The sequence below is a fragment of the Cynocephalus volans genome, chromosome 2 (assembly GCF_027409185.1).
Source record: "Cynocephalus volans isolate mCynVol1 chromosome 2, mCynVol1.pri, whole genome shotgun sequence".
Lineage (NCBI taxonomy): Eukaryota > Metazoa > Chordata > Mammalia > Dermoptera > Cynocephalidae > Cynocephalus > Cynocephalus volans.
In genome coordinates this window covers 139,413,452-139,438,042 of record NC_084461.1, presented here as the reverse complement: position 1 = coordinate 139,438,042, position 24,591 = coordinate 139,413,452, and the positions used below count along the sequence as shown (strand labels likewise).

Below are 24,591 nucleotides of genomic sequence, written 5' to 3'. Positions count from 1 at the left end.
CATATTAGCACCAACATAAGTCTTCCTCCTCGATATATCATAAGGTTGGAAAGAGAACTGAAAACACATTTGCTGTTTTCACTTTGTGAGTCATTGTTAGTTAATGCCATGTCTGTGAACCATCTCAAATTCTGTCTGGAAGCTTCCCTTGATTCGAGGATATCACCTTGACCAGATTGGCTGTTCTGGAGAAGACACCTGAACTCTCTCAGCATCATCCCAAGACTTTCCAAGTGTCCCCTTTAAGCCCAGATGGTAGAAACGCTTCCAAATCTAGAGCTCTCCAACCTAAAGGAGCACCTTTTCTAACGTTGTTGTATCCGCCTAGGTATTTCCTCTTCTAAGTCCACCTGTCCTTACTTTTTGAGAATGGGGTCAAAGGTGGCTATTTTTATTCCATCAGAAAGAAAAATGTTGGCGTCTTTTTTGTTGTTGACACATTTCACCCTTTTGGAGGCATTCTTTATTTCTCTCCTACAAACCCCTATGGTAAGAAATGAATCTCCCACATACGTTGTGGTACTGGTGAGACTTTGAGAACGTTGCTCCCTGGCACCCATCATGGGTGTGCAAATGAAACTCCAGGAGGGCAGAGATCACCTCACTTGGTGTCTCACATGTATGTCTCCAGCATGTAGAATCTAGCCCTGTGTTTGGCCTGTAGTGGATGCTTAAGAAATGTCTGTTTAATGAGTAGAAAGAAGGACTGAACGTTTAGAATGGAACAGCATTTGGGAAGGTTTAGTTAGCATCAGGCTGTGTATGTGTGAGCCCAAACCAGAAAGAGGAGAAGACCTGACTCTCAGCTCTCCCTTCAGCCATCTGAAGTTTCCTTCAAAGCTCCACCTTCCCAACCTCTACATGTCTGCAAATCCCTTATATTTATGGAGCACAAAAGCCCAGAATCACAGGACGACACTGCAGTTGATCAACTGAGAAACAGAAGGAGCTGAGGAGCCAAGAAGAAAAGCCCACATACCTGTTTCCCTGCCTGCCTCAGTGAAGTTCGCACTGAACACTTCCTGCTTCAGCATCCTGCACCCCCAACCCCCCAGGTCTGTGTTCATCCCCCTCCCCACTGGTTGTGAACAAATAAAGATAAATACACTTGCAGCTGTTTCTGCCCGGATCTCCGCACCTTCTGGATTTTCTAATTCAGGGAACATTTTTCTATTTGCTTTTTCTCACTAACACTCTTAAAGGTAGGGCAGGGCAGACGACTTACCTTGGATCCATAGAGGTAATAAGGCTGGACGTTGGCAGGTTTATCTCGCTGTGGTTCTTGGGTGAAAGGAATGGCAGTTCGGACAAAACTAGTAGAAGAAAGAGATAGGGAAGCAGTTAGCTGGGTCCTGATACTATTCTTCACAGGACACAAGACAGAGGGAGTGCTTCTTGACCAGGTGGAGGTTCACACTGGTGCAACTACACCATTTCTTAGGTGGTTGCCTCTAACGGCACTAAACTGTTCTGACATCCTGCCATTCAGCTAGTGCCTCCTTTCCATAGATGGGAAAACCATAGTCCAGATTCCCAGGCTTGACTCTGGGCGTGTGGCTGCTCACAAGAACAGCGGGCAAAAAAGTGGGAGTGGGCTGGGCCTGAAAATGGCCTTCTCCGGGGCTCCATCCCTCCACCTCCACTGTGGTTTCTCAAGAGTTCAGCAAACTCTCTCTGTAAGGGGCTGGCAGAAAACATCTTCAGCTTTGCAAGCCAGATGGTCTCCATGCAAGCACTCAACTCTGCTGGTGCAGCATGAAAGCATCCACAGACAGCAGAATGAATGAGCATGACTGAGTTCCATAAAACCTTACGAATTCCAAATAATTTTCACTTGTCACCAAATATTCTTCTTCTTTGGATTTTTTTCCCCTCTAACCATCCAAAAATGTCAATACCATTCTCAGCTTATGGGCTGTATGTACAAAAACAGTTGACAACTAGATGTGGCCTGTAGGCCATAGTTTGCTGCCCCTGCCCGACAGCATTAAAAGTCCTAAATCTCTAGAACTGGAAGTCTGACTTGCTCAGTGCGTGGCTTCAGGTGCATCTGTGGATTCCTCCCATGTCCTTCCATTCATTCAAAACATACGCATTTAATAGTGGCCCTGAGCCAGACCCTGGGGATACTGAGAGGACCTGTAGACACATATGCGTTTGTGCATCCTTATGTACTTGTTTTGTACACATACCTTACCTCTTCTACCAGGTTATGAACCTTTGTGGGGATAAAGGAATAGGTCTTGCCTCCACCTCAGTGCCTGGCCCAGGGCTATGTGCACCTTTCAGGAGGCAAGTTCACTGTCACGCACATATGTGTTCTGCAAATATCCGCCTGTTTTACATGCATACATTCGGATATGTGGATGTCCTTACAAATGCAGTCTGATCATGTCATTTTCCCTCCTCAAACTCTCCCAGGGCTCATAAATGGGTGGTCCTAATGTGGCCTATGGAGTAAGGCATACCTGTTCCTGATTCCTCCTGGGTCTTGCTTTTCCTTTCATGGCACCATTCCCCACCCTAGTTTTACCCTCACCAACCTCTCGGTTCCGTTGCAACTTTGCCTGCAATTCCCTTCTCCTGCCTTTTTGCCCCATCCATTCCTACTCATCCTATGCATCTCAACTCCAGCATTACTTCATCAAGGAGGAAGCCTCCCTTGAGGTTTGCATCACTTCCTGGAGTGCATCTGGTGGTGCTGTTACCTCTTTTATGGTCCTGTGGGCTTTCCTCCATCTCCTACCCACTGTTTGTAGTGGTACATTTGTCCTGAAATTGTTTGATCACCTGCATCCCCCTCTAGCTTGAAGGCTGCAAGGGGCAGGAAGGTGTCTGTTTGCTCACCACGCCATCCCCACCTCCAGCACAAAGCCTGCACCCAGGAGGGGCTCTGAGAGATGCCTGGCACAGGAAGGAACTGACACTCGTGCTGGGCCTACTTTGGAGGAGGCAGTTGGCCACTGCCCCGGCCCCCACCCACCCCACCCTCCCCTGCACAGGAACTCCCTTACCGGTTCGTGGACCCATTGTAGCAGTAGTTGGGGAGGAAGTCAAAGTTCAGCTCCCAGAAGACGTGCAGGGTGATACGGCCGTAGGGGGCGGACACATTGTGATTGGCCTCCCGGAACATGGCATCGAAGCTGTCCAGCGTCATGTGCTTACAGAGCAGCCGGTGAGTGAGCCGGTTAATCTCCAGCAGCCACTCCAGCTCCTGCCCAGAGACAGAACCCACAACTGCTGAAGACTGACACATGAACCTTACACACACACACTTCACTCCTTTCATGCAGCTGAGAGACCCTCAGACAACCTTGCAACCACCTAAACAGGGACGAGAATCCCTGCAGTGGCATGGGACAATGTTCTCTTCTTAAAGTGGAGGAAACTGCTGTACTATGCTGGAGGAAACTGCTGTACTATGCTGGAGGAAAAGGTGAGGTGGGGGGCAGCAGTCCTGCATGTCTGCCTCCAGAAGGAGACCACGGACTATGTGCAAATGTCCTGTTTGAACTCCTTGAGTAGAAAGCATGCTTGCTTGCTTTCCAGTTCCTATACCGGTGAGAAAAAAACCTTGTCCCTCAGTGTCACAAGTAAAGTAAAAGAAAATTGTGAGTGGGTATTACCAGGGGCTATCTCACAGTCCTGCAGAAAGCAATAACAGCTACTACTTACTGAGTGCTTTCTATTAGGTCGAACCATATGAAATTGCTGTTTTTTAGGTTGAACACTGTCTAATATTGGCAATTTTGTATGGACCAACATAATTAATATGAGCCAATACTATGTGTTAACTCATTTAACGCCCATCAAAACCCTATGAGGTCAGTATGCCACTGTCCTTACTTTGCACATATAGAAGTTAAGTAACTTGGACTCAAATCCAGGAAGTAGGGCTCCAAAGTGCACATTCCTAACCACTATATCACTCCTATTGAAATTTTAAAGGAGGCAGGGGCAGAATGCCTCCTCCTTTGGACTGGAGGCCTTGGTCACACAGGGGTTGGCAAAGGTATGGCTACAAGTTATGGGCAAGCAGTCTGCAGTCAGCCCACGATGACCAGGGACCTGTGTGTTCTGCAAGTCCTGCTCATTAGGAATCCCACCTTCAGGCAGAGGGCGGGATCAGGGTGGATATTATCTGCACACAGTAGAACACTGCATTTGTCGGGAAATAAAAACAGTAAAACCTTTATTGCTGGCCTTGTCCTGCAACTTGGTTTGGCTAAGCTATCCTTTGAGATAGGTACGACTGTCCCTGTTTCATAGAGGGTATTTCAACCAAGGCTTGGAAGCTTATGTAACTTGCCCAGGGTCAAACAGGGAGTTCATGACAGGGCTTGGGATGTGAATCCAGGTCTTCTGATTCCAAATCACATGTTCTTGGCCTCTCTGACACAATTCCCTGGAACAAGGATGCAAGAGCTGTGAAAGTTCTTTGAAAGGCAGAGATGATTTTACAATATAAAGGCTGAAAGAACATCAGCAAGAACACAGTCAGGTGGGATGGCCAGAGGGCCAGCTTTAACGGCGGGGACATGGAGCTGAGCTGGTCACAGGAGGTAGTCACATGCCAGAGACTCAATTTCATTCTCATCAGCCACAAGGCCCCCATGACTCTGTCTGGAGTCCAGAGGGTGGTCAGGGGAGGCCCCAGAGCATGGTTCCAATCTTGGAGCTCTGCCTCTCTGAAACTCAGATTCTATGGCTATAAACTGGGGCTGCAAATCTGGGGCTGCAGAACTGGATGAAAGCTTGCAAACCTAAATGGTTAGAGACCAGACAGGTCAGGTAAGTAAGACAAGCTGGGAAGGGGAGGGAGTCACAGGGGTGGGGTGTCTGGAGCAAATTGAAGAGCCCCTGCCCAGATAAAGGTGGAGCTGCTACTTCTGATACGCCATCCGCTTGGTGGCATGTCAGAATGGGGGCTTAGTGGTACTAGATCCTGCAGTTTTTCAAAAGAGGGTCAAAATCCAGATTTCAATTCTGGAACGGCAGCCAGAATAAGTTTCCAGTCATCATGCACTGTGAAGTAAATGAGAGTTAGAAATATAGCATCAGCTTCCTGCTTCTGTCTCTTGGGGCCTAGCTACCTCAACCGTGATTGTCCCCATTCACTTGGGATGCGTAATAAATACATAAATAAATAAGAAACAAAAGGAGTAAATGCTAATGAGTTTATTTCTAAATTCACTGAGTCCCCTGGCACACTGTGATGCCGTTACCAGGATGATAACTGCAGATGAGAAACTGGAGAACAATTTCTGTTCTATCGTTCTGTGATTTTCACAGTCTCACAAGTGCCAGCATTTACAAGGGAGATAAAAGGAGAGAGTTCTCAACTTTGCTGACGTGGGGAGCCACTGGAACTGTAACAGGTCCACTTCTTCCTCTGTGTTATATAATCCAAACTGTGTTTCTGTATCACATTCTGGATTTGCTCTTCTGGCCTTCACACCAGAAGAGGATATTTGCCTGCTGGATGCAGGGCTCAGTGTACCAAGACACAGGAAATCTTTAAAAAGGCCACATGAACAGTTTAGATACCTCCTCAAAGTACCACTGATTTCTGCAGATAAGCCAGTTTATTGAGGGCCACACAGAGCAGAATGGGGAAAATAAAACATCCAAATGGGCAACCTCAGAGAAGTAGCAGAAAGAGCTCTACAATGAGAATCAGAAAACCTGAGTGTTAGCCACACTCGATGTTAACCAGCTCTGTGACCTCAGGCTGGTGGGAGGGACAGGGGCCTCAAACTCAGGCACAGTGAGGCCAGGGGGGGTCACACACACAGATGAAGTGTGTCAGAGGGGCTTGCGGCAAGCCAGAGAGCGCAGCCCATCCGACAGGAACTTCTAGTCATTTCCGGGCAATTGTTGCCATTTGGGAATGCCAGTCTGGTGTTGCCAGAGCTTCTGCAGTTTTATTCGAATTCTTCCAAATGTTAAATGTTGGCTCCAAATTACAAATGCACTACGCAGCCTAAGCAAAACACAGCCTGCAGCCTGTCAGATTTCAGCTTCAGCATCAGATCTCACTGAGGCTACTTGCTCAGCAGTTTAAAAGCGAGGGCGACTAGCTTCCCAAATCTCTGCAACCTCTCCCAATCAAGTCACACCCCCATCTCAGAAGGGAGTCCTTAAGGTGGAGGGAGGGGCTGAGGGCAGCACATTCCTCAGCCTGCTTCTTGGAGGAGGCAGAAGGTTCTCAGCCAAGGGGAGTGGGCTGTCCTGACTCACCCAGAGGACACTGCCCTAGGGTCTCCTCTTCATGGGCCTCACAGGAAGTGGGCGCTCTCTGGGGAGCCGAGGCCCTCACCTGATAAACAAGGGCTTTCACTGTTTGTTTGATTTTGTTCCCAGCTGAAAGAACATTCAGTGCCTTTCAAGGGGTGGGAAGACACCCTGGACACAAATACACACCCCAAGTCACTTTTTTCTAATAGATATGCTCATTATTGGAAAACTAGGAGATACATAACAAAAAAGAAGAAAATAAGCATGCCACCACTTGGAGATAATCACTGCTAACATTTTGGTGTAAACAAAGAAAACTATTTCTCAGAATAGAGGTGGCCAAATGATTTACCAGCAGAACATGTGCTATACTAGACTCTCTTGAAGTAAGTGACTAGGACTTAGGTGGGCGGTTGGATCGAGTCTTTCTAAAAAAGGCTGCTGAAAATTCACCCTAAGAGCACTGAATCGCAGCCCAAATTTCTCTTCTTCACATCTTTTTCTCATACACTATTATTTATTAAGTGTTTACTATGTACAAGGAACTATGCAAAGTTCTTTCCAGGCAGTATCTCATTTTATACTTACAACAACTATATGCAGTGGATTCTAATATTTCCTCCACTTCATAGATGAGGAAATGAGATTGAAGGTTAGTAACTTGCCCCAGATCACTCAGCTAGTAAGTGGCAGGGCCAGGACTGGAGCCCAGGTCTGTCTGACTCTGAAGTCCTACATCTTAGTCGTTTGTCCACTTAAAAAATTTTTAGACTTATTAAAAAGTTACATATCCTTTACCCAGATTCCCATTGTTAACATTTTGCATAACCACAGTACAATTATAAAAAGCAGGAAATTAACTTTTGCACAATATTATTAACTGAATGACACTGACTTCATTCGGTCTTACCTGTTTTTCCACTAAGGTCCTTTTTCTGCTGTAGGGCTCAATCCAGGATTGCACATCACATTTAGTTATCATGTTCCCTTATTCTTTTCCCATTTGTTTCCAGCCTTTCCTTATCTTTCATGACCTGAGCACTTTTGAAAAGGATTGCTTACTATTTTATTTCTCTTAGAATGGCACTCTCTTTGGGTTTATCCAACTTTTTATCATGGTTAGATTAAGAGGATACATTTTGGCAAGAAAACATGATGGCAACAGTAACATGTCTTATTACTGGTAATACTAACCTTGATACTTGGTTAAGATGATGTCTGTCATTTTTCTCCATTGTAAAGTTACTCCTTTTCCCTTTGCTGTTAATAAATATCTTGGGGGAGATATTTGAAACTATGCAAGCATACTGTTTCTTCTCAAAGGTTTTTTTTTTTTTGGAGTATTTTTTTAATCGTGGTTAGATATACATGACATAAAATCTGCCATTTTAACCATTTTTAAGTGTACAGTTCCGTGGCATTAAGTATACTCACATTCTTCTGTAACTATGACCACCATCCATCTCTAGAACTAAAACTCATTTTCCCCACTGAAAGACTGAGACTCTAAATCCATTATATACATCAACTCCCCTTTCCCTGGCAACCACCATTCTACTTTCTGTCTCTATGAATTTGCCTACTCTAGGAACCTCATATAAAAGGATTCATACAATATTCTCAAAGTTCCACCCAGGATGGATCCTGGCTACAACAATTATTACTAGTTGTAATGGTGATTTTCTATTTCCCTCATTCTGTCTATTCATGTGCTTTTGAAAGCATTTAAGTCTTCCTTCGATTCAGTTAAAGACAATCAATCAAGTTTGTTCTAATTCTTGGAGAGAGAATTAGCAGGGAGCAGTTTAAATAGCTGTTTTCTAGAAGGGAGCAGGCCTGTTCCATGCTTGTGCATTAAGACTGGCAGGGTCTTATTTGCAGGGTACAGAGCAAAATAAAAGTGTGGGGTCCCCTTGCTAAAACACTATTAAGTATTCCAAGATGGTGACAGCAGAGCCTTAAACCAGCTGCAGAGCTCATCTGGGCCCTACACTACTACACACCATGAAGCCAACCCTGTTGTGCAACCTTCTCTAGCTTCTTAGGACCACTCACCGACTTGTCGGGCTCTGCAGGATCCTAAAGACAAGAAGCTGTGCCTGGAGGTTGGCCTTCCTAGAGATCTCAAGGAGATCCCCTCCCATTCTCACACCCCTGCCAATCAGGAGGGTAAGATTATTCTTACACTCTATTTCAGACTTTTTTTCCTGCTCCATTCAGATGGGAAAGAGACTCACTACTTCTCTTTAACTGGCCCAGTACTAGCTAACAACAATCCCCAGATAGGCTTCTAGTCTGAGAAATCCCACTGGCTCCTAGACTCTTACCACAATGGAGGTCAGGTCCTCGCTTTCAAAGCGGCTGATGGCCTGGTCCAGGGACTTATACATGGCAGCAGAAATACGCTGGGTGATGAGTCTATTCAAGTCAATTGACCTACCCAACAGCTGGATGAGAGAGAGAGAGAGAGAGGGAGAGAGAGAGAGAGAGAGAGAGAGAGAGAGAGAGAGAGAGAGAGAGAATACTTAAGATTCACACAGACACCTGGCAACTAAAATGCAATGCACTGATGGGAAATTGGATTAAAATTATAAAAGGCATTTCTGGGACAAACGGGGACTGTATGTAGAAAACACCATTGTTAAATTTCCTGAGTATAATAATTCTATTTTTATTTTATAAGAGAATATCCTTGTTCTTAGGAGACACAGGCTGAAACATTCAGGGGTAAAATGTCATGATACTCTAAAATGGTTAAGGAAAAAAGTGTGTATATTAGCATACACATATTCACACAGTATATGTGTGAGAGAGAAATATACACATGAGGAAGAGAAAGTGAACTAAATGTGGTAAAACAATTATGAATCTGTCTATAGGGGAGAGATGAGCATTCTCTGCAGTATTCTTTCAACTTCCCTGTAGGCTTAAAACATAAAAAGGTGAGAAAAAACACGATTCGTTCAGGCCACATAAATGCTTCTGCTGACATCCAACTTTAGCCCTGGGTTGTCCTGCATCTTTCCTGCGCTCCACTCTGTCACCAGGGAACAACAGCCACCTCATCAAGGGCCTGCTTCCTGCCTTTATGGGAGTAAGTTTAAAAGAGGATGAAGGACTGATAACAGGATGGAAAAGATCGCTTAAGATAACTGCCCCTGGGGTACACGTGGGCGGGACTGCTGATGCTATGTTGATAATGATAAACATGTACTGAGTACCTGCTGTGTCCACTGCACTTTGTTAGGTGCCAAATGATTATTCTTAATTTTTTTTTTTTTTCTATTTCCCTTTCAGGATAAATTTTCTACCAAGTGTCTAAGGTCCTTGACAGCCATCCTATGCTCACATAAAGCCCTCAGTATTTAATATCCTCTGGCTAATTCCAGCTGTGTCATAACTGACAGCAGTAATTTTCCAGGAGGCTGAAGGAAAAGTTCTCATTGAGCCCTGACTGTTGGGAGAGGTGAAAGTGGGCTTTTTTTCCCCTCTTATGATCCTACCATCTTTTTTTCAAAGGAGAGCACCTCTTATTTTCTCTGTCTGGCTCACATTAACATTTTTAAATAGGGATATGTTTTTCAGCTCCTAGCAGCATTTTCTCTGTATGTGGGGTCAAATGTTAACAGAAACCAAAAAATCCAATTTCTTCCCTGGGTTTGACCTGACATACTTTGCAGCCCTCCTTTACTGAAATCAGTATTTGGGCCCTGTCCAGGGTGTCTCTGAGTGGCAGTCCCAACGGGAAGAAGTGGGCTGCAGCTGACAATGTGCTGTGTTGTTCGCTGTTTGCCAGAGGTTAGCTGCAGGTGAGAGAAGCCTAGAACTTGAACCAAAGGAAGCCCAATGCTGCTTTATTTGCGAGATTCCGAGGCTGTGTCACACATGTGCTCAGAAGCCCACACTGGGTACTGCTCAGGGCAGAAGATACCCAGCCCTGATTTCTGATCTCTACGCTAACTTCCCAGCTGCTCCCTCCTGCCCGTTTCATCTCCACGGTGGCCTACTTTCACCATACCTGGACGTGTCTCTGTTTCAGCAGCGTTTCATAGCGGTTAGACGGTGGGTACGGAATGATGACGCCATAATTCTTACATTCAGCTCTAAAACGTTTATCCAACAATACACTGGAGGAGATAAAAGTTAAATAAAGACAGAGAATATAACAGTGACTGGTTCTCAATTGCCCAGCTACATATATGTTAGGCCAAAGGATCTACCCATGAAGCATTGTCTTATGTATTTTAAATATAACTTTTCTGCTCTAGAGCAAGATTCTTCAAATTTCTTTTCAGCTACAGATGCTCAGTATGTGAAATAGAGTGTCTAAGCTAAAGATGGGCAACACAGAAGTTAAGCTGCTTTCCTTTTTTATTTATTTGCCACAAAAGCAATTGAGTGCATGCTTGGTATATCCCAAGACACATTCTAGGTGCTGGTGATACAAGGATCCCATCCTCATGGAGCTTACATTCTAGTGAAGAAAGACTGATAATACATAAACAAACAGAGGAATAAAATAACAATAAAATAATAGGAAACTTCTGCATAGTGTGTACTATTCACTAGGCACTGCACACACAGTCACTGTTAATCTCACAAGAACCCTACGAGATAGGTATACTGCTATTATCTTTCACACTGAGACATAGCTATCAGAGTAATAATTACTTTGAAAATAATAAAATGGGATCATTCGGGGTTAGGAAGTCAGGGAAAGTAGGTCTAAAGAGGTTTTGTTGGACAGAGACCTGAATGATAAATATGGGAAGATCTGGGGGAAGACTATTACAGACGGAAAGATGACCAGTGTGGAGAAAGCATGCTGGAGAGCATGGTGCAAAAATAAATTTATGATGTTAGTCTAGGGGCCAGATCATGTGAGACCACATGAGCTACAGTTAAGCAGATAGATGTATTCTTGATGTAACTGGAAGCCATTGAAAAGTTTTAAGCAAGAAAGAGACATAATCTAAACCTATAATGCAGTCACCACCAGCCACATGTGCCTACTGAACATTTCAAATGAGGCTGGTCCCAGTGGAGATATGCTGTAAAATACACACTAGATTTTAAGGACTTAGAGGGGAAAAAATGAAAAATATCTCTTCAATAATTTTTATATTGATTACATGTTTAAATTATAGTATTTTGAATATGTTGGGTTAAATAGACTATATTATTAAAACTAATTTCACCTGTTTCTTTTTCTGTTTTTAAATATGGCCACTAAAAATTTTAAAATGACGTCGGTGGCTCACATTTGTGGTCACATTTTACTTCTGAGGCATAGGACTGGCCTAGGTCATTCCTGCCCTCCTGTGCTTTCTCCAAATTTCCCAACCTCCTCTAACTTCCCGTGCTTTTGAAAAACTGATCTTAGAGGGAAAGGTGTAGATTAATGGTTATATTTCAGATGAAGATATTTTGTGAACTAAATATACAGAGGACAAGCCTGAATTTGTTTACACAAGAAATGAATCAGCATATAAAATCAGAATTGTCTTAGAGAAGCTGGAAGCCCAGCTCACTGTTAAAATCACATCTTATTCAATCCATGGAAACTTAAGTGATACTTTGTGAAAGGCTGTGTTCTCTGAGCTTGCCCTGAAATCATAAGTACATGCTTTCTACACGTTCCATCTTTTAGGACTTGCTCCCTTCATTGAAGGCACATGCTGTATTAACAGAAACTTGTGTGCACTGCACATCAACTCTTATTTCAAATATATCAGAGCAAGTCAAAGCTGTCAAAGCAAAATGAAAATCTTTTTTGTAAAAAGAAAATTTATTAAGAAACTATTTTTGAAAATACTAGTTTGTACATCTGGATTTCCAGTAAGAATAAAAATTCCTGTATATAAAATTGGAGGTTTTTCTTGACCAGTACTGTTATGGGTCTTGAAATCCAGGAAATCACAGGGTCTACATCAGTATATATTGGCAAAACCAATGTGCCTCTAAAACTGGACACATCTCTGACCCAGACTTCTCCACTGGCCTCCTACCCGGTCTTCACACACCCATTCTTGCTAACTTCCAATCTATTCTTCACTTTTACATTTTTAAAAGAGTGAACCTTAAAAAATAAAAATCAAATCAGGTTGTATTTTGGAATCCAACCCATGACATTCCATTCCTCCTAGGATCAGTGACAACAAAGCTGGAATGATCCGGCTCTGCCCACTTCTCCAGCTCTATCTTGCAAGCAGCTTCTCTTGTGACTACAAACAAGGCATTTCCTTGTATTCATTCACATCAACACTCTCAACAGTCCAACAAGGTAGGCATGTTATTATCATTATGCTTCTGCCACAGGGACTTTGCATACGTCCAGCCATGTATCGCTTAACAGTGGGGACATATTCTGAGAAATGCATTGTTAGGCAATTTTGTTGTGTAAACATCATGATGTGTTCTTACACAAACCTGCCACACACCTAGGCTATGGGGTGCAGCCTATGGCTCCTAGGTGACAGACCTGTATAGCATGTTCCTATACTGAATACTGTAGGCAGTTGTCACACAATGGTAAGTATTTGTGTATAAAATCATCTCTAAACATAGAAAAGGTACAGTAAAAATATGGTATAACCTTATGGGACCACCCTCATAATGCAGTGCATTGTTGACAGAAACATCATTATGCAGCATATGACTGTAGTTCCTTTTGCCTACAATTCTTGTCCTGTCCTTTCCCTTAGTTCTGCTCACCTCCTACCAACTTGAGATAGGAACTCGATGTTGCTTCCTCAGGATGGCCTTCTAGGTCCACCCTAAGTCTAGTACAGATTTAACTGGCCTATATTCCCATATTCCCATGCATTTTTTCCTTCACAGAGAGCACGTAACCTCCTTTGTCACTGTGCATTCATCAGTTCTTATCAATGTCTGTCCTCCCCACTAGTCTGGAGGCTCCATGAGGTTAGCACTGTATCTGCCCATTTTCCTTTCCACTATATTCCAGCACCCACCCAGGTCCATTGAATTGCTCAATTTTCTTCAGGTGCTAAAGAAGAAGGGAGGATTTACAACAGAAAACCATGTTTTCCAGGTGGCAGTCTTAGGACAGATGGCTGCTCACAGCTCTGGGGCTCTCATACCTGCCAGCCATGGCTTTGTAGTAAGCAAAGATCTGGTCCGCCAGCTTGTAGACAAACTGATCAAAACACAGGTTCACCTGATGAAGAGTAAGCAGGAAATGTCAGTAGTGCCCGCCTGGCTTTATCACAGAAACATAGGCAACTTGAAAGAGACCAGCTGGGTAGGAACGCCCAAAGGGTGTTCTGGGGTAAGACGCTTTGAAGGGAAAAAACACTCTATGGCCAAGTAACTTTGAGAAGTTGGTCCGTTGTTCTCAAGCTCCTCAGCTAGTCAACAGAGAAGGCAAAATTCACAACAGTTGTTGAAGGACTGTTGAAGGACCGACCTCCTCACCATGCCCCTCCTCGTCTGTTACAAGGTGGACTACCCAGCAGAAAGCAGCAGACAGACCCTCATCACATTCTGTAATCACTCCCATTAGTCAGTGAACTCTGCAGCCTCCCCCACCTATCTCTTCTGATAGAATTTCTTCCTTTCCTTTCCTTTCCCCTTGCTTTGCCAACTTGATTATGAAGAAGTCAACGGTCGTCATAAATGTAAAAGCCCCTCTCTTCAAAGTTTGCTTAAATATCACTGGCTTTCAGTGAACAAATTCTTGCCATTTCAGTGTCATCACATCAGTGGTGTATTGCAATGCTTAGGTGAGAAGATAAGTTCACACCAGACATAGAGAATCAGAACCAAATCTTCCAAAAATGGCAAGAACATGAAACAGCCAAGGGTGGGACTTTAAAGAGAGGGGGCTGTGCAGTAGCAGGGTATGAGCATAACTTCAAAGGAAACATATCATATTTAGGTGATTAATCTTTGATTCTTTTCTCACCAAATTTTCAGCTCCATAAGGTTAGCTCTTTATTCAGGAAGCTTTCATGTCTTATTTTACACCCACATATTATGCAGAACATGAAGACACAGTGCCATGTATAGTGCTTTCTTCATACCCAGGTCCTGAGGCCTCTGCCCTGGACTTTGAGAGTCTAGGTCTCCAGCGGACCCTCTTCCAGGTACAGAATCTAGAGAGTCAAGGTGGGGGTGTTCACTCAGACCCCACATTCCCCTTCTAGAACCAGCTCTGAGCAGCCTTGCCTAGCTAGCTGAAGACCCTTCCAGGACTATGTGGTCATCACCCTGGCTTCGTCCCCCTGAGGGCAGACTGCAGCCCATGTAGGGTTAGCCAATAGGTACTGCGTGTGTGCAGAGGTGGTAGACAAAGCTTGGGTATCAACACACAACGCTCATGAAGCCCTTCATGATGCGGAACAGTCTGGAGATGGGAAAAGAAAGGGAGCAGGCCATGAGCGGGGGTCTCCATTTTACTTCAGCCCCCTGCCCTCAAATGTCACACAGGTCCTTTCCCATGATCCTGATGATTATGAAGCCCACTCTCCAGAATAAGTCATTGATCCCCCACTTTGTGCTAATAGCTGAAGATCTGAAAAATCCAGAATCTCAGAACAAGACTACAGGAACATAAGAAGCAGGTCACTTGCCTCAGCTTCGATCTCATCGTACAGGAACTGCTTTTTAAACTTGGTCAGAGCATAGTAGGCGCTGTCGTTGTACAGATCCAGAGGGTAGAGGACATACCTGAAGAGGGAGAAACAACACCAGCAGCTCACTACTGCTCTCTCCTAAGGAAGGCAGATCCATACTTGCATGGGCAACAGAAAGGGTCGGGTGAGAAGATGCACAAGTCCAGTTAGGAAAGACAACCTCTCAGCCCACTCTAATGTTCCCAGGGCTTCCACTCAGGAGTGACCTGGTTTACAGTACGCCCATAGACATCAAAAGTCCATGATGCTAATAAAATCAAGGCCTGAAAAAATTAGAGTGGGACTAAAAGAAATCGGGTGATAATTAAGGATATCAGCTTTGATTCCCAGAGATGATTATTTTCTGAGCATAGCTGTTAGGAGACTGATAGAGCATAGTGACAGGTTCTGGACGTGACCAGTGCCATTTTACACATACTCAGCACAAAATGGCCACCAGCCTTTCCCTTATGAGAAACCTCGTGGTTTCTGAGAAACAGAAACTCCTCCACACCAGCACCAAACCCCTCCCTGATTATGTTAGACTTCCTTACAGTCTATATAAGCTCTCCCACCCCAACACCTGGTGCTGTCCTCCATTTTGAGTGCAGCCTGGCAGATTCCTTTCTTTAATATAGCTTGCTCGGTACCCAGTGTTTCAGCTCACTTTCTTTCACTTTGGTGCCAAAACCCAGGAAGGGTTCTGGCCGATGTTCTTGGATGATCCCCACCTGGGTTGACTGGCCCTTGGTCACCCTTCCCAGACCTGCTGAACTGGGTACCTCCAGGACTCTCCCCTTTTGCCATTTCAGACCAATGCATCCAACATCAGCCTCAATTCAGGGTCAGTGGGTCAGTTCTCTCTTGCCACAGGTTCCCCCAACTCGCTCTCTCTCGCTACTTCTCGAAGCCCAGGGCCTGGCTGAGGGAACCTCTCTTGCGCCCCCAAGCTATTGGAGGATGCTCCTCTAGTCAGTTGGTGGCCTCTCTCTTGAAAAGAAGGCACACACCAAAGAGGACACTCCTTGGTGTTACCCTTCTTTTAATGGGACTGATCACCCCCTTTCTCACTCTCTAAATGGGATCCTCACAATCCAAACCTCCACGCTCCACACCCTTGGGCTCTATCCTGGCCAATTTACCCTTTGGACTCCAGGGAAACATTAAATCTAAATGTCTTGTTTTCTACTGTAATCCATGCTCCATGCCTCTGGGCTGTCTCCTGGACAATCTCTTGGCCTCCAGGGAGACATTAAAACCCAAACGTCTCATTGTACAAACTAGGCAATGGATCCCAGTGGCCACAAGATGGCACTCTCAATTTAAACAGCTTTTGTCACCGAAACGGCAAAGTCGGAGAGATTCTTTATGTTTAAGCCTTCTTCTATCTCTGATTGTGTCCTTCCCTCTGTCAAAACTGTCCTATGTCTCAAATTCTCCTAGCTCATGCCCAACCTCCCCTTCTGGACTCAGATCAATCTTTTGATCCGTCAGACCACCTCCTTAGGCTCCAGATCCTTCACCAGCCCCTTCACCTTTTCTCTCCCTTTCTCACACCTGGTCTTGAGACGCTTGTCCTCAACCACCTAACCCTTCTACTCCCCCTTCATCAGGTGACAACCCTGCCTCAGCTTCAGCTTTTATACCCCCTCTGTGAGGTGGCTGGGATGGAGGGAATTGTCTAGATCCAAATCCCCTTTTCTCTTTCCAATCTCTCCCAAATCAAAAAATGACGGGGATCTTTCCAGGCCAACCTGGACACCTATCTTAAGGAATTCAGATATCTCACCCAGTGTTATGATCTCACCTGGCATGATATTTTTATGATCCCCACTTCTACTTTGTCCCCTGAGGACAGGGAGCAGGTCTGGATAACAGCCCCAAAACAGGCAGACAAGGTACATGCTCAAAATAATACATGGCCTGTGGGAGCCATTGCTGTTTCTTGCACAGACCCAAATTGGGACTACCAGGTTGGCCATGGGGATTGGGATCTCCAGTATAACATGATCACACCTTTGATTTATGGCCTCCAAAAGGCTACTCACAAGTCGGTCAATTACGACAAGCTTAGAGAAATCACAGAGATCCACTGATAATCCCTGCGAGTTCCTAACCTGCCTCTCTGAGGCTTTACATAAATACACGTATAGACTCAAACTCCCCTGCGGGCATGGCTCTCTTACACTCTCATTTCATTACCCAATCAGCCCCTGATATTTGAAAAAAACTAAAAAAACTTGAGGATGGTCCAAATACAACCCAATGAGACCTCCTCAACACAGCTTTCAAGGTTTATAACAATAGGGAGGAAGAGGAGAAGAACGTTACAAAAGAGATCAGGTCAAATACCAGCTCCTGACTAATGCTTCCCATGGTTCACATACTCCAAAGCCAGCTGCCTCTAGGGGCAAGCCACCTGGAAACTGCTTCAAATGCGGCCAACCGGCCCACTGGGCACAGGCCAGTCATAACCCCAGGGCCCCTCCCAAGCCCTGTCCTCACTGCAAACAGCCAGGTCACTGGGGGGTTGACAATTCCACTCACCAGACAGGGAGAGACCCAGTCCCCAACCCACAGCCTTTGGCTTCATGGCCATCCTTACCAGAGCTTCTCAGCTTGGCCCAAGAGGAGGAATGACAATGCCCAGGGCCTGAGGCCCCCATGGAGATCACTACGTGTGAGCCCAGGTTAACTCTCCTCGTAGCAGTAAGCCGATCTCTTTTGTCATTGATACAGGGGCCACTTACTCTACCCTTCGTGAGTATGCAGCATGAACAACCCCATCCTCTATCACAATAGCAGGGGTCATAGGATCAGAATACCGTCCACAGATCACTCAACCCCTTTCCTGCACCTTACATCACACCCAATTCACACACAAATTTTTAATAATGCCTCAATGTCCAACCCCCTTACTGGGATGGGACATTCTTTCAAATTCAAAGCAACTCTTACCCTAAACGCTTTAACTCCAGTTACAATATCCCTGATACAGGCTGCCCCAGACCTGGCTCCTGAGTCTTCCACCTTCCCCTCGGACAAGGTTAATACCATAGTATGGGATGTTTCTTCCCCCTCCATTGCTATGCACTGTTTCCCTCTCCTTGTTATGTTGCAGAACCCTTCCTTGTTCCCTAACGTCCCACAATATCTCATCGCTAACAAACACCTAATAGGGTTAAAGCCCATTATAAACAAGTTTCTTCCTTCTCATCTTCTACAACCCACCCATTCACCTTGTAACACACCCATCCTTCTGGTTATAAAGCCTAATGGCTCATACCACTTAGCACAGGACTGATCCTGACATGCACTGCTCCCAGCAACTGACTTGGACAGTTTTGCTGCAGGGATTTTGGGACAGCCCCCCCTTTTTCAGCCGGGCTGTAGCTCAAGACTTATCTGAACTCCCTCCAACGTCTAGCACTTTAATACAATACGTGGATGACCTCCTCCTTTGTAGCCCCTCCTATGAGGACTCACAGGCCCACACTGTTGCTCTCCTTGATTTCCTGGCCTCCAGGGGATATCCAGGGTCCCCCAGCAAGGCCCAAATTTCTTCTCCTTCAGTTACCTATTTGGGAGTCCTTCTCAACCTCCCAACACCAGAGAAATAACGGTGGATCACAAGTCGAATTTCTGAACTCCCTACTCCCACCACAAAGGGTGAAATATTTTCTTTCTTGGGGCTTACTGGGTATCTTTGCCTATGGATTCTTAACTTTGGTGTGCTAGCAAAACCACTTTATGAGGCAACCAAGAGGGATTCTGCCATTCTCTTAGATCCCACAAAGCCCATTCATTCTCCCTTCCAGTGATTAAAAGCTGCTCTCCTTGCAGCCCCAGCTCTATCCCTCCCAAACTTATCTCATCCTTTTATCCTATATGTAACTGAAACCCAAGGATTGGCAGTTGGGGTTTTGGGACAAGAGGCAGGAGATATTTTCTCCCCAGTTACATACCTCTCTAAACAATTGGACACCACAGCTTGGGATGGACCCCCTGTTTACAGGTCTTGGTGGCAGCCGCTCTTTTAGCACAAGAAAGTTCTAAACTAACTTTTGGACAACAAATGTCATTTGTTCCCCCCATCATCTTCAAGACCTTCTCAGCCATAAGGCCATGTCAGCTCTCTCCCCCTCTCGATTACAACTTATCCACCTTACCTTCATGGAAAATTCCCAGTTCTCCTTTAAACCTTGCCCTCCCTTAAATTCAGCCACTCTTATCCAAAAACACTCAAGACCCTTAGAACATAACTGCATGGAGGCTTTAGACCTCTTTCTCAATCCCTTTCCACACATCTCCCCACATCCCATTATGTGGTTCATAGATGGGGGTGCCACCTCCATGCCTGCCCCCAGGGCGGGTTATGCCAGAGTAAATCTAACACAAACTATTGAGGCTGCCCCCCTACCCCCCAACACCACTTCCCAACAGGCTGAACTCAGTGCCCTTACCCATGCTCTTACTCTGACAAGTAACAAACGAGTCAATATATACACTGACTCTAAGTATGCTTACCACATCCCACACTCCTGTGCAGCCACATGGAAGGAGAGAGGATACATGACCACTCAGGGAGGGCCCATAAAAATGGACATCTTATCAAGATACTTCTTGAGGCTGCACGACTCCCAAAGGAGGTTGGTGTTATACATTGCAGAGGACACCAAACCTCCAAGGACCCCATAGCCCAGGGAAACAAACTGGTGGATCTAACCGCAAAACAGGCTGCCCAATCACCAAGCCCCCACTCTTCCTCTCTGGCTCAGGTCCTTCTCACAGCCCCTATACCCTTATCCCAACGCACACCTTAAGAAATACAACACCTCCAACAGTTGGGAGCACAGAGGAAGGACAACTGATATACTATCTCTGGTCGCTATGTCCTCCCTACTACACAAGCTGAGCAAATCCTTTTAGATTTCCATAATTCAGTTCATATAGGCTGTGAACCCCTACGTCTTCTTCAGCCCTTATACTACTTGCCCCACATGGCCAAGTTACTTAAAAAAAATTACTCAAAATTGCCCCGTGTGTACTTATTGCTCTAATCAAGGTGGCCTCCAAGTTCGGTCCTTTCCCACCCACCAGGCCACAGGATACACTCCTGGCCAGGATTGGCAAATTGACTTTACTCACATGCCTCCCGACAAAAGGACACACTATCTTCTAACCTTAGTAGATACCTTTTCAGATTGGGTTGAGGCTTTTGCCTGCACTTCAGAGGATGCTACAGCAGTAACGCATAGTCTCACCTCAGAAATCATCCCTCGTTTTGGCCTATCCACCAGTCACTCACTCGACTACGGGCTGCCCCCTGCAAGCCCACAGGCCTCAGCCCCTTTGAACTTATGTATGGTAGGCCCTTCACTCTCACACCTCTCCCTTCCAGCTCATCACCTTTAGGCCAGTGTCTCCCTACTCTTTCGCTCATTAGGGATCTTCTTAGGGAACAGGCCAACCTTCTATTACCTCATCCTTTCCCCACCACCCCCCTCAGACTTTAAACTGAGCCCGGGACAGCAAGTGTATATTAAAACCTGAATCCCAAGCCCCTCTCACCATGCTGGGAAGGGCCTTATACAGCACTTCTCACCACCCCCATGGCAGTAAAAGTACTAGGAAAGGCCCCTTGGTGTCACTTATCCTTGGTAAAACTAGCACCTGAGAATTTACCCAAAGAATCTGTTAACACCAAGCCAGAGGGGTCCCTCTGCTCAACCCCCAACCCAACATGTCCTTACACTTCATCCGTTTTAGGACCCACAAAATTGAAAATCTCCAGGAACTCCACTCTTCCCCCAATCCCAGAAGGATGATCTTTCCCCTGGTGATTATCCTCTCACTCCTGCAGGCCTGCTCCATGTCCTTCACGCAGGAGCTGCTCCAAGACTGGTCCTGACCTGCCACCTCCAGTGCTGAAGACATCCTTGAGTGGGTAACTGAACTAGCCTGGCGGGGCACCCTCTGCGATTACACCCCTGACGAGGTTACCCTCTACTCCTTTTTCCTACTATGCACCCTCTCAACCTCTCAGCCCCTGAACGCTTGCCTTCTCTCTTCCTCCTTCTTTTCCTAACAGAGACATATGTCACACCCTTTTCACAATGTATAACCAAGGTCTTGGTGGGTGGAAGGACACTTTCCAACCTCCCAGGTCTGCCACCCAGAATCCTCAGGGGAACCCTACAGGACACATTCCCATCCCTGACATATGTTCCTGCAACATGCTATGACCAGACAACTGCCACATTATGTTCTTACGGGGGTAAAAACTACTGGACAGTTCTTTCTAAAGGGGATGCTGCTGGAGTCCAGAGGCCCCCTCCCCCCACCGATAAAAACATTTCTGCTTCACCCAAACCACTCGCCTAGGCTATAGCGCTGGGGGAGGACTTCAGGACAAAACACGCAGGACCCCTGACCATGATGGGACTTATCCTTCTTCTTGGTCCCTGCCTCTTTCGGTGTCTCTCTAATTTCTTACAGGAACATATGCACGCTTTCACCAATCAAAAGGTCACTGGATTCTTCATGGGAGGAGGCTATCAGCCCCTCAGAATCAGTGACCCTTCCCCAGAAGAACACAGCCTCCCCACACAAAACCAATACCCCCCCACCTAATTGTTTTACCCGCCAACATAAATCTTTTACTTTTTCATGTCTTCGCCCATCTCCTGCAGGAAGTAGCTTCAGAAGAATGAGACCTCCTCCCCTTTTCCCTTCTCCCTATACTTGAAAGGCGGGAATGACAGGACATGACCGGCACCATTTTACACACACTCAGCACAAAATGGCCACCAGCCCTTCCCTTAGGAGAAAACTTGTGGTTTCTGAGAAACAAACTCCTCCACACCAGCACCAACCCCCTCCCTGATTACATGAGCCTTCCTTACAGTCTATATAAGCTCTCCCACCCTTACACCTGGTGCTGTCCTCCATTCTGAGGGCAGCCCAGCAGATTCCCTTCCTTTAATAAAGCTTGATTGGTACTCGGCGTTTTGGCCCACTTTCTTTCATACAGGAAGAGCAGCTGGCCTGGGAGACTTCTGAATCTACCTGCACGGCTGAGTCAAATGATCTTGTGTGGCCTGATCCTGGCCTGCGCTCGCTCCCTGGTGGGGCACACGGCCTCATCTCTAGTCAACTCAGTATTTCCACCTGGAACAAACAGATCTCGCTCCACCTGCACCCTGGGAGCATCCCTGCAGGTTCAATCCCGCCTCTTACTCCATCATGGAAGGTTCTTTGGTTTCCAGGATATGGTCTGTTAGAATCCAGGGCATGGACATCTCAATGGGGAACTGGATTCGCCGGCCCATGGTCAGCTCCAGGAAGAACTCGCGGAACCAGAGCTGGGAGAGGTCACAACACTGCTGCAGGGCTTCTGAGAGCACAAGGGAAAGAGCCTTGGGTTAATACATAGGAAGCACTGGAAGATCTCAGTTCCTGTTGTTTGTATGTGTTCTTATTATTATTGTCACTGAGCTGGGTACACAGCAGGTCCTTTGTAAATATTGATTAGGAGATCCCGCTGTCTTGTACTGGCAGGCGTGTCTAACATCTACTTGGAAAACAGCATTTGTTAAGCTTCAGAGTCAGTGGTAGTGCGTGGGGTGGAATGGGCAGTGATGTTTTAGAGCTTTAGAAGCCCCCACAATGTCCATCATCCCCCTACAAAGCCATCCTGAAAACCTGCAATCTAAGTGTAAAAAGTGTGCTCGCCATACAAGGGGTCTTCAAATAGTTCGTGGAAAGATTCATTTTCTTTTTAAATTCCATTTTCCCACAAATTTTGTGAAGTACCCTCATGTTAAGACAGGTCCCAAGTCCCTGCTTTCAACTGGATTGTGGCTTCTTGACCCCTTCTACATGGTAATTCTGGATCCACTACTATTCACAGGCCTCAAAGGCCCTCCTGAGGCTACTCTCTAACACAGATATTTGCACTGTTTAGATCTATTATTAACTCTTCTCAATACCAACAGACACATTAAGACTCTCATGCTCCTGGAATACTATTCTTCCTCCACCCTGTCCTGTCCAACCTGGACATTCATCCTACCAAAAGGATAGGAAGAGTGAAGGACACAGCAGCAGGATGCAGCCCAGGAGGCTAGTGTGTCTGTTATGTGTGTATTCCTGCTTTCCTCCCTCTACTAAGAACTTCCTGACAAACTAGCCACAGATATTTATCAGACAAATTTAAAGTCAGAATAGCTGGACTGAGCCTGGCCTTTCCCAGCTCCCAAAGTCCACTGGAAAGTGTGTGTTTTTTCTTCGGTGGCAAAATGTGCTCTTTGGGGGTCAACAATCATGTTCCTTTGCAACTTCTAGGCCTATGGTCTCAGTTTGCTGTGGACTGATTGAATTGTGTCCCCCAAAGTTTGTATATTAGAAGCTTAATTCCCACTGTAATTGTTGAGGGTGGGAAATCCTATTATGGTAATAGAAAGGTAGGGCCTTGAAGAGGTGATTAGATTGTAGTACCATGCCATAGTGGATGGATTAATAATGGTGGTCAGGGGCATAGTTCTGAGGGCTTTAAAAGGAGAGCACGTGTGAGGTTAGTCTATCTCTGCTCTGCTATTTTCTGCCATGTGAGACCCCTGGGTCACTGCTGTTACCAGCAAGACCCTGACCAGATGTGTTCCCTGGACTTTGGACTTCCTAGCCTCTGAAACCATAAAGAGTAAATTTTGTTTTCTTACAAATTACCCAGTTGCAGGTATTTTGTTATAAGCAGCAGAAATGGACTAACACACAGCTGTTCTGGGAGCTGGGGGCCCTCACCCTGTCCTCCCGGGCCCCAGCACTGTGGCTCACCACTGATGTTGAGCAGATGTGTGAAGAAGAAGGACTGTTTGTGGAAGTCCTCTATGGCGAGGACGATGGGTCCGTCAAGGCTGCTTCTCAGCGTCTTCTTAGAGCCGCTTTTATCTGCGATGAGTGACTCAAGCATGGTCCTCACCATGTACAGCTTGAAAAGGAAAGTCAGATGAGGAGGTCAGGAGCTGGCCCTCCCTCCCAGAGGGAAAAGGTTGCTCTGTGCTGTATTTATTTTTTTCACTTTTTTGCAGATGTCTGCTCTTAAAAAGCATTGTCTTAAGGAAGCACCAGTTTAGGATTGTAGAAGTAAATTTGGACCTTCAAGAGGGAGACTGGGCAGCCTGGGAAGAAAGTTCTGCCCAAGGCCCTGCAGCATCCCCTGGGTAGGCAGACCTGGTGATACCAGGTAGTTCAAGGCCCAGGGAGAGGTTCCTGCCTGCTCTGCTTGGCCAAAGGTGTGGATGTCAGAGGAGAATTTCATTCCACATCACTTTGGAGTCACTCCCCACCTTCCCAGACAGCTACAGTGGCACCATGGGGAGAGCACTGGATTGGGAGTCAAAAGACCAGGGTTCAAGGCCAGGCACTACTGTTGATTTGCTGTGTGACCTTAGGCAACAAAGTCCCCACTCTGGGCCTCAGTTGTCTTATCTAACCTGAGAGGGTTGGACCAGATGCTTTCTCACACCAGTCCCTTTTAGCTCTAACATTCTGAGGAACTGTGAAATGAGAGAAGATCAGAATGAGCCCCCCTCCCACACCTCAAGTTTCTGACCCTCTGGTTCTGAATCCATCATTGAGCACTGGCGCCCTCTGGTGGCATCGGCTGCATTGCACAGCCTGCCGACATCCTGGGTGGAAAGCAGGTTAATGTTGGTAC

General features: G+C 45.9%; 1 protein-coding gene across 3 annotated transcripts in view; it reads right to left on the bottom strand.

Moving 5' to 3' along the window:
* CYFIP2 (cytoplasmic FMR1 interacting protein 2) overlaps positions 1 to 24,591 on the bottom strand; it is a 108,049-nt gene that overhangs the window by 47,271 nt on the left and 36,187 nt on the right. For all 3 annotated transcript variants that reach the window (XM_063085651.1, XM_063085652.1, XM_063085653.1), the window contains 8 exons: positions 23,709 to 23,862; positions 22,113 to 22,269; positions 14,832 to 14,928; positions 13,341 to 13,417; positions 10,256 to 10,364; positions 8,565 to 8,684; positions 3,015 to 3,214; positions 1,226 to 1,313 (listed from right to left, as the gene is read on the bottom strand). In XM_063085651.1, coding sequence (XP_062941721.1) covers positions 1,226 to 1,313; positions 3,015 to 3,214; positions 8,565 to 8,684; positions 10,256 to 10,364; positions 13,341 to 13,417; positions 14,832 to 14,928; positions 22,113 to 22,269; positions 23,709 to 23,862 — 1,002 coding nt within the window. The remainder of the gene's footprint in view (positions 1 to 1,225; positions 1,314 to 3,014; positions 3,215 to 8,564; positions 8,685 to 10,255; positions 10,365 to 13,340; positions 13,418 to 14,831; positions 14,929 to 22,112; positions 22,270 to 23,708; positions 23,863 to 24,591) is intronic.